The following is an 8,950-nucleotide window of genomic DNA, read 5'->3' as shown; positions in this document are numbered from 1 at the left end:
AAAAATTTATTATGATTTCGATAAAAATTAGTTTTAACTGCCCTTCCGTCAAATATAATACTAATAAAAAAATTATTAAAATTTTGATAAGATTTAGTTTGAGTCGCCTAACCGTCAAACACAATACTAATAAAAAATATTATAATTTATTTAAAAATTAGTTTGATCAGCCTCCCGTCAAACACAACCCTAATAAAAAATTATTATAATTCGATAAAATTTAATTTGAGTCGTTCTCCCGTCAAATACAATACTAATAAAAATTATTATAATTTAGAAAAAAGAATTAAAATATTGAAACAATAAACAGATGTAAACCCCTACAAATAAAGAATATTACATTGGATATCTTTATATACACTCGAGAGCCGATGACCTGCAAAAATTTTAAAAAAATAACTTTACAGCAAAAATTTTAAAAAAATAACTTTACAGCAAACAATAATAAATATTTGTACATTGAGGGTCTATCGACCCTTTTTAACTCCCACGAGGACATGACCATGGGTCTTTCTCGGCTTTTTGCATGTAGAAAATTGTTTAAATATCAAGATGTTCAAAGAATTTGCATTTATATATACTTGTATAATTTATTTGTTTATAAAATAAAGTATGGAGTTTCATTTTATTTAAATTCGGATTTTATGGGTCACTTGCGTATTCTACCATGTTCGGGCCATACCTGTAATTCCAGAAGTTCGATTCTGACGATGTTCGGGCCATACCTGTAATTCCATAAGTTCGATTCTGACGATTAAACAACTCATAGCTCATGAAAAGTTTGTGAAAAAAACTTCAATTCAGAAGTGGCCTTAAATAAGTCCAGTCGAATCAACTCAGAATCGGAGTCAAAAAGTCAACTACGAAATTTCACTTTTTCGGAATTCAGTTTTAAATGGGATATAAATATTAAAAATCATATTTCTTATGTTAGGTCCTAAATTTTAGGTAAGAAAAGATCTATAATAATTAAATTTTATTTTAACTTATTCAAAATTGAAAAGAAAAATAAACTATACTAACATATCCGAAATGCAAAAACTTATAATAATTAAAATTTATTTTAACTTATTTGAGAGAGAAAAGAAAAATATATTGCTATTAATGTATTCGAAATAGAAAATAACTCAACATCTTTTTTAATGTATATCCTTTATATCTACAATAAAATATGAATATTTATTAAATAAAAATTCAAATCAATGTAAAATAACATAAATATAATGATAATATTAAGGTAAAGTGCACGCTCGTGCGTTCGTGCAGATGTAAAGATAAGTTATAAAGAAGAAGCCTTCCAAGTAATAAATAGATTTAGTTGTGTGTCTAAGTGTAAGGATGTTTAACATAAATTTGTATCCAAAGTTGTAGATGTTATTATATATATAGTTTAACATAAATTACATGATCTAAGATATATCAACGGAGATTTTAACTAACCTCCAAATTGAGTTATTGTAGCGGAACATCCATATACGAATAAATATATAGGTAATAAACATATTTATGTCCATACATGTAAATCCTTTATTATTTAAAAGAAGAAGTAATTTCGTGTACGTGCAAAACGAATAGAAAAAAGAAGTTAATAAAATTATTGGAAGAATATATTTTTTTTTAAACCTATTTATATTCATATATATAAGATCTTAATAAAACTTTTTTATTGAATAAAATAGAATTTTAATAAAATTCTACTTCTATACAAACTTGTATTTAATTTTCTAAAATATATGACCTAAATAAGGAAGTTTTATATTCTATATAAACTTGGATTTTATTATTTCTACTTTTTATATGAACTTGGATTTTATTTTCTAAAATATAGGATCTAAATAAGAAAGTTTCATTTAGCAAAAAAAAATTAAAAAAATAAGGAAGTTTCAATTTTTTGAATTAAAATTTAGGAGCTCTAAAAAAAGACAAATATAATTGAAGCGATTATAGGGCTCCCGGAGATTTTCCTTTATATATATGAAGATATAAAGATGTTGATTGAGTTTTGAATTTATTTTGAATAGAGGACCTCTATGTAATTCTAAAATTCCCTCAGTTTTCCGTTATATTTTATCCTTATATATTATAAGCGGGTCTTTTATCCAAAAATTTAATCTAAAACAATCTCAACCGTCAATAAGATATAACTGTTAGAATATGGATGTCTCTAGAATACTCTAGAACAACCTCTTGACTTTCCAAAGTCATAACTCTTGACTTTTGGCTTTTCAAGTTCATGTATTTGGCCTTTGGATTTCTCTACCTATGTTCATGTATTTGGCCTTTGAATTTCTCTACCTATGTTCTAGTGAGCCTATAAATAGGACTCAAGTCTCGTCTTGTAAGATACACACTTGAATGAATACAATATTATCTTCTTAATCTCTCTCTTTCTCACATATCTATTATATAGTTATCATAATATATTTCTAACACGTTATTAGCACGATCAAGTTTCTCTGCCAGTTGGGTCTTCCGGTTCTTGAAGTGTGCAAGTTTTTTTGAATATTACAGCTTCATATTTTATCACAGTGCTCTCTCGTTTTTCATCTTGACTTCTGCTTATACCAGCGGTATGTTTGCATTATATCACATGCATCTATCAATCATTGTTTATGTATATTGTTATATGCATACAGTTAATTAATTCCGCTTGCACATTTTGCACTTGAAGTCTCATTATTTATTTTTGAATTAAAGTATATAGCAGTTCTTTTTACAAAGATATTGTGACTTTGTAATGTTACTTTGCGATTCTTGTCATCTGGTTTAATTGATTAGCCAAACAAGTATTCAATATTTAGAGTTCTGGTGCTTATAATTGAACAAATACGCTTCTTAACAAGGATGTATCTTAGTTTAAGTTTGAGATAATATTATTTGGTTGTGTAGTCATATCAAGTTTGAATTAGTTACAAATTTCTTAAATTTGTTTTTCAGCTTTCTCTTAATGCAGGATGAGATTATTTATTTTTCTTTCCTTTTCATTTTTGACAATGATTTTTTGTGTGTGTGTGTGTGAGTTTCCTGGACATGCATTGCTCTAGATTGCCTAAATTTTATATTATATTCTTATGTGAATAACATGTGAATTGTGTTATATTTGCTTTATATTAATTGAATTTGCTTTGCATAAGATGAGATCTTATTATTACTTTATTATTATTTTTTTACTCATATAATGTTAACATGATTTTATAGTTTTCAAATATGTCAAATTTCACCAAACTTGAATTTGAGGCTCATGATATCACCGGAAAGAATTATTTATCATGGATTTTAGATATTGAAATCCATTTAGCTGCACAAGGCCTTGGGGACACCATCAAAGATGGAAATCAAGAATCTGAATCAAACCGCGCAAAGACTATGATTTTTCTTCGCCGCCATCTCCACGAAGGGCTTAAAAGTGAATATCTTACAGTGAAAAATCCACTTGAATTGTGGAAAAATTTAAAAGATAGGTATGATCATCAAAAGACTGTGATTCTTCCAAAAGCTCGTTATGATTGGATGCATTTGAGGCTACAAGATTTCAAAACCGTTAGTGAATATAACTCCGCACTTTTTAAAATAAGTTCTCAATTAAGACTGTGTGGAGCGAATATTACTGATGCGGATATGTTGGAAAAAACTTACTCAACCTTTCATGCCACAAATGTACTCCTCCAGCAACAATATCGTGAAAAAGGTTTTACAAAATATTCAGATTTGATTTCTTGTCTTCTTGTTGCTGAACAAAATAATAAGCTTTTGATGAAGAATCGTGAGTCTCGCCCCACTGGATCTCGCCCATTCCCTGAAGCGAATGCGGCAATATACAATTATGGGCGTGGACGAGGTGGCGGGCGTGGACAAGGTGGTAATCGTGGACGTGGACGTAGTTTTGCTCATGGACAAGGAACCCGTGGTCGTGGATCTCAAATCCAAAATTACCCTATTTTCAAGCATGACAAATCTAATCCCAACCAGAAGTTGGAGAAAAATATTGATAAAAGAAAGGAGATTGTTGAAAACGAATGTTACAGATGTGGAATGAAAGGCCATTGGTCACGTACCTGCCGTACGCCAAAACACCTAGCTGATCTTTATCAAGCGTCCCTGAAGGACAAAGGCAAGAATGTTGAAGCAAATTTAGTTTTCAAAGATAATGAACATGCAGACAATCTCCTAACAATGACTTATTTGGATACCGCTGATTTTTATGAGACTCTTGATGGCATCACTACCCTAGATGATAAACAAAATGCTTGATGTACTTCTTTGCTTTATTTTACATTCGCATGTATATGATTGTATCTCTTTATGATTATCCTTACTAATTATATATTTATCTGTTATTGAAGCAATATGGAAATTTTACATTCTCGCATTGGGCATATAACAAAAGAGGAAGATATTTGTCTTGTAGATAGCGCAACGACCCACACTATACTTAAAAATGAAAAATATTTCACCTCTTTAAATAAATATGAAGGCAATGTATGCACAATTTCCGGGAGTATAAAATTGATCGAAGGCTCCGGAAGAGCTACTATATTACTACCCGAAGGAACAAAATTTATTATAAATGATGCGTTGTTCTCCCCAAAGTCACAAAGAAATTTATTAAGTTTCAAAGATATTCGCAGAAATGGATATCACGTTGAAACGGTGAATAAAGGGGATAAAGAATTTCTTTATATTACAAGTATCACTTCGGGTAGCAAATGTGTTATAGAAGAATTGCCAGCCTTTTCTTCCGAATTATACTATACCAATATTCGAAATATTGAGGTAAATGCCACAGTAAACCAGAAGTTTACTAACAAAAATAATTTTGTTATATGGCATGATCGGCTAGGGCATCCTGGATCAATTATGATGCGAAAAATTATTGAGAATTCACATGGGCATCCATTGAAAAACCAGAAGATTTTTCAATCTAATGAATTCTCTTGTGCTGCTAATTCTCAAGGAAAATTGATTATCAGACCCTCCTTAGCAAAAATTGGAACAGAATCTCCTAAATTTTTAGAAAGAATACAGGGTGATATATGTGGGCCCATTCACCCATCATGTGGACCATTTAAATATTTCATGATATTAATCGATGCATCAACAAGGTGGTCACATGTGTGCTTATTGTCATCTCGTAACCTGGCGTTTGCGAGACTACTTGCGCAAATAATCCGATTAAGGGCACAATTTCCGGATTATAATATTGGAACAATTCGATTGGATAATGCCGGAGAATTCACATCAAAAGCTTTTAATGAGTTTTGTGCATCAATTGGGATACGTGTTGAACATCCAGTAGCTCATGTTCATACACAAAATAGTCTTGCAGAATCATTTATTAAAAGACTCCAATTGATTGCTAGACCATTAATTATGAAAACAAACCTCCCAGTTACAGTCTGGGGACATGCCATTTTACATGCAGCAACACTTATACGCATCAGACCTACAAGCTATCACAAATTCTCTCCCTTGCAATTGGCCTCCGGAAGAGAGCCTAATATTTCCCATCTTAGAACATTTGGGTGTGCTGTATATGTCCCAATTGCCCAACCACAACGCACAAAGATGGGTCCTCAAAGAAAATTGGGAATATATGTTGGTTATGAATCTCCCTCAATAATAAAATATTTTGAACCAATGACAGGTGATTTATTTACTGCAAGATTTGCAGACTGTCATTTTGATGAAAATGTTTTTCCAAAATTAGGGGGAGAGATTAAAATTTTTCCTAAATCAGGGGGAGAAAATAAGCAGCTGGAGAAAGAAATTACATGGAATGCACCAACATTGAATATTTTTGATCCTCGTACAAACCAATGTGAGCTAGAAGTTCAAAGACTAATCCATTTACAAGGCATAGCAAATCAATTTCCTGATGCATTCAATGATATCAATAGAGTGACTAAGTCACACATACCAGCTGCAAATGCTCCTGCAAAAATTGAAGTCCCTGAAGGACAAATTATCAAGGCAAATGAGTCAAGACCTCGCATGAAGCGAGGTAGACCAATCGGTTCCAAAGATAAAAATCCTCGGAAAAGAAAAGGAGCAAAATTTGATGATGCCCAAATAGATGAAATAAAATCTCAAGGAGAGACCCCAGAAGAGACTTGTGACATGAATAACCAACCCCAGAAGAGGACCAGGTACCTGAAAATGTTGAAATAGAAGAGATCTCTATAAATTATGTTGTCACGGGAAAGAAATGGAACCGAAATAACATCATCATCGATGAAAATTTTGCATATAACGTAGCGCTTGATATAATGATGGAAGACGAGGATCTTGAACCAAAATCTGTCGAAGAATGTCGACGTAGGGAAGATTGGCCAAAATGGAAAGAAGTAATTGAAAAGGAATTGAGCTCACTTAACAAGCATGAAGTTTTTGGACCTGTAGTCCGAACCCCTGAAGGGACTAAACCCATTGGTTATAAATGGGTATTTGTGCGAAAAAGAAATGATAAAAATGAAACTGTGAGATATAAAGCACGTTTAGTTGCTCAAGGATTTTCACAAAGACTAGGCATAGATTATGAGGAAACATATTCCCCTGTAATGGATGCTACAACTTTTCGTTATCTTATTAGCCTGATAGTTATTGAAAAATTAGAAATGCGATTAATGGATGTTGTGACAGCATACTTGTATGGTTCCCTTGAGAAAGATATTTATATGAGGATTCCTGAAGGATTTCGAATGCCTGAAGCATCTAAATTATACTCTCGTGATCTTTATTCTATTAAGTTACAAAGATCCATATATGGATTAAAGCAATCTGGTCGAATGTGGTATAAGAGGTTAAGCGAATATTTACTAAGGGAAAATTACAAGAATGACCCTATTTGTCCATGTATTTTTATAAAGAAAACATAATCTTCATTTTCTATAGTGGCTGTGTATGTTGATGATTTGAATATCATCGGAACTCCTGAAGAGCTCCAGAAAACAGTTGATTACTTAAAAGCAAAATTTGAAATGAAAGATCTTGGGAGAACAAAACTTTGCCTTGGATTACAAATTGAACATCTTCCAAATGGAATTTTTTTGCATCAATCATCATACACAGAAAAGATCTTGAAACGGTTTTACATGGACATATCACATCCATTTAACTCTCCAATGGTTGTTCGATCACTTGATAAGAAAACGGACGTGTTCCGACCAAAGGAGGAAAATGAAGAGATACTCGGTCCTGAAGTACCCTATCTCAGTGCTATAGGCGCGCTTATGTATCTTGCTAATAATACACGACCCGATATAGCATTTTCTGTGAATCTATTAGCAAGACACAGTAACGCCCCAACTCGGAGGCATTGTTATGGTGTTAAACATATTTTTCGGTACCTTCGAGGCACAACTGATATGGGTTTATTTTATTCAAATAAATCCAAAGAAGTGCCAACGGGTTATGCAGATGCAGGATATTTATCTGATCCAGATAAAACTCGATCACAGACAGGTTATTTGTTCACTTATGGGGATATAGCCATCTCATGGAGATCTGTAAAACAATATATAGTTGCTACCTCTTCTAATCATGCAGAGATTCTTGCAATCCATGAAGCTAGTCGAGAATGTGTCTAGTTGAGATCAATATGTCAGCACATTCGGGAGTCATGTGGCATGCATCGTGACATGACACCAACAGTAATGTTCGAAGATAATGCAGCATGCATCGAGCAGCTAAAGAAAGGTTATATCAAAGGCATATCAAAGGCGATAATACTAAACATATCTCGCCCAAGTTTTTCTTCACACATGACCTTCAAGAAAATGGAGAAATTGAAGTCCAACAGATACGCTCAAGAGACAACCTTGCAGATCTATTCACGAAGTCGCTACCCCCATCAGTTTTTGAAAGCTTGGTACATAAGATTGGCATGCGTCGACTTAAGAACTTGAAATAAACTTTTCAAAATCGATGTACTCTTTTTCCTTTACTAGGATTTTTTTCCCAATGAATTTTTTCCTAGAAAGGTTTTAACGAGGCACGATTATTGAAAATTGGACATCCAAGGGAGAGTGTTAGAATATGGATGTCTCTAGAATATTCTAGAACAACCTCTTGACTTTCCAAAGTCATAACTCTTCACTTTTGGCTTTTCAAGTTCATGTATTTGGCCTTTGGGTTTCTCTACCTATGTTCATGTATTTGGCCTTTGGATTTCTCTACCTATGTTCTAGTGAGCCTATAAATAGGACTCAAGTCTCATCTTGTAAGATACACACTTGAATGAATACAATATTCTCTTCTTAACCTCTCTCTTTCTCACATATCTATTATATAGTTATCATAATATATTTCTAACAATAACCATATTCTTAATAGGTATATTTTTAATACAATCATGATAAAAAAAATGATTACATTTTTCTACTACTATTCAAATACCAATTGATATACAATATCCTAATACAATCCTACATAGAATATTATTAAAAATTTAACCAATCCTTAATATAAAAATATTACATTGTTTTACTACTATTCAAACATTAAAATATGATATATGAATGATAAAACAGTAAATAAGATATGTTTATATATTCTACTATATATAGTTATAATTCAATTTCACTATAATTCAATTTCACATCTGGACATTTGTCAATATCAGCATATTTATTGTAAAAATATTACAACAAACAATCAAAAATAAAAATAAAATTGCAACGATGTCAAAAATAACAATATATATGTACATTAAAAAAAATTAAAAAAATGGAATACAAATTTTAAAAAAAACTGTTCAACGCCCATATTATAAGCTAATATATAATAATAAAGGTACAAAGATATTGATTTAGGCAAATGTTTTATTTAAATCATTTAAACCTTAGACCTTCTAGGTCTAAGATTTTAGTATACAACTCATTAATTTAATCCAGCATCGTACCAGAGGGTAATACATTTGTTAGATTATTTCCATTTCCACAAAAAAGGTTTT

General features: G+C 31.7%; 1 protein-coding gene across 1 annotated transcript; it reads left to right on the top strand.

Moving 5' to 3' along the window:
- The first annotated feature begins 3,207 nt into the window (after positions 1-3,207).
- LOC141689701 (uncharacterized) lies at positions 3,208-4,251 on the top strand. The gene has a single exon (XM_074494055.1). The coding sequence runs from the start codon at positions 3,208-3,210 to the stop codon at positions 4,249-4,251; it is 1,044 nt and encodes a 347-aa protein (XP_074350156.1).
- The last annotated feature ends 4,699 nt before the right edge of the window (positions 4,252-8,950 follow it).

The sequence above is a fragment of the Apium graveolens genome, chromosome 10 (assembly GCF_009905375.1).
Source record: "Apium graveolens cultivar Ventura chromosome 10, ASM990537v1, whole genome shotgun sequence".
In the NCBI taxonomy this organism is placed as follows: Eukaryota; Viridiplantae; Streptophyta; class Magnoliopsida; order Apiales; family Apiaceae; genus Apium; species Apium graveolens.
The sequence above is the reverse complement of the archived record's forward strand: the minus strand, read 5'-3'. Positions and strand labels throughout refer to the sequence as shown.

What these genes read in the sequence shown, in the direction of transcription:
- LOC141689701 (XM_074494055.1), top strand. Translation starts at nt 3,208, where the DNA reads ATGTCAAATTTCACCAAACTTGAATTTGAGGCTCATGATATCACCGGA.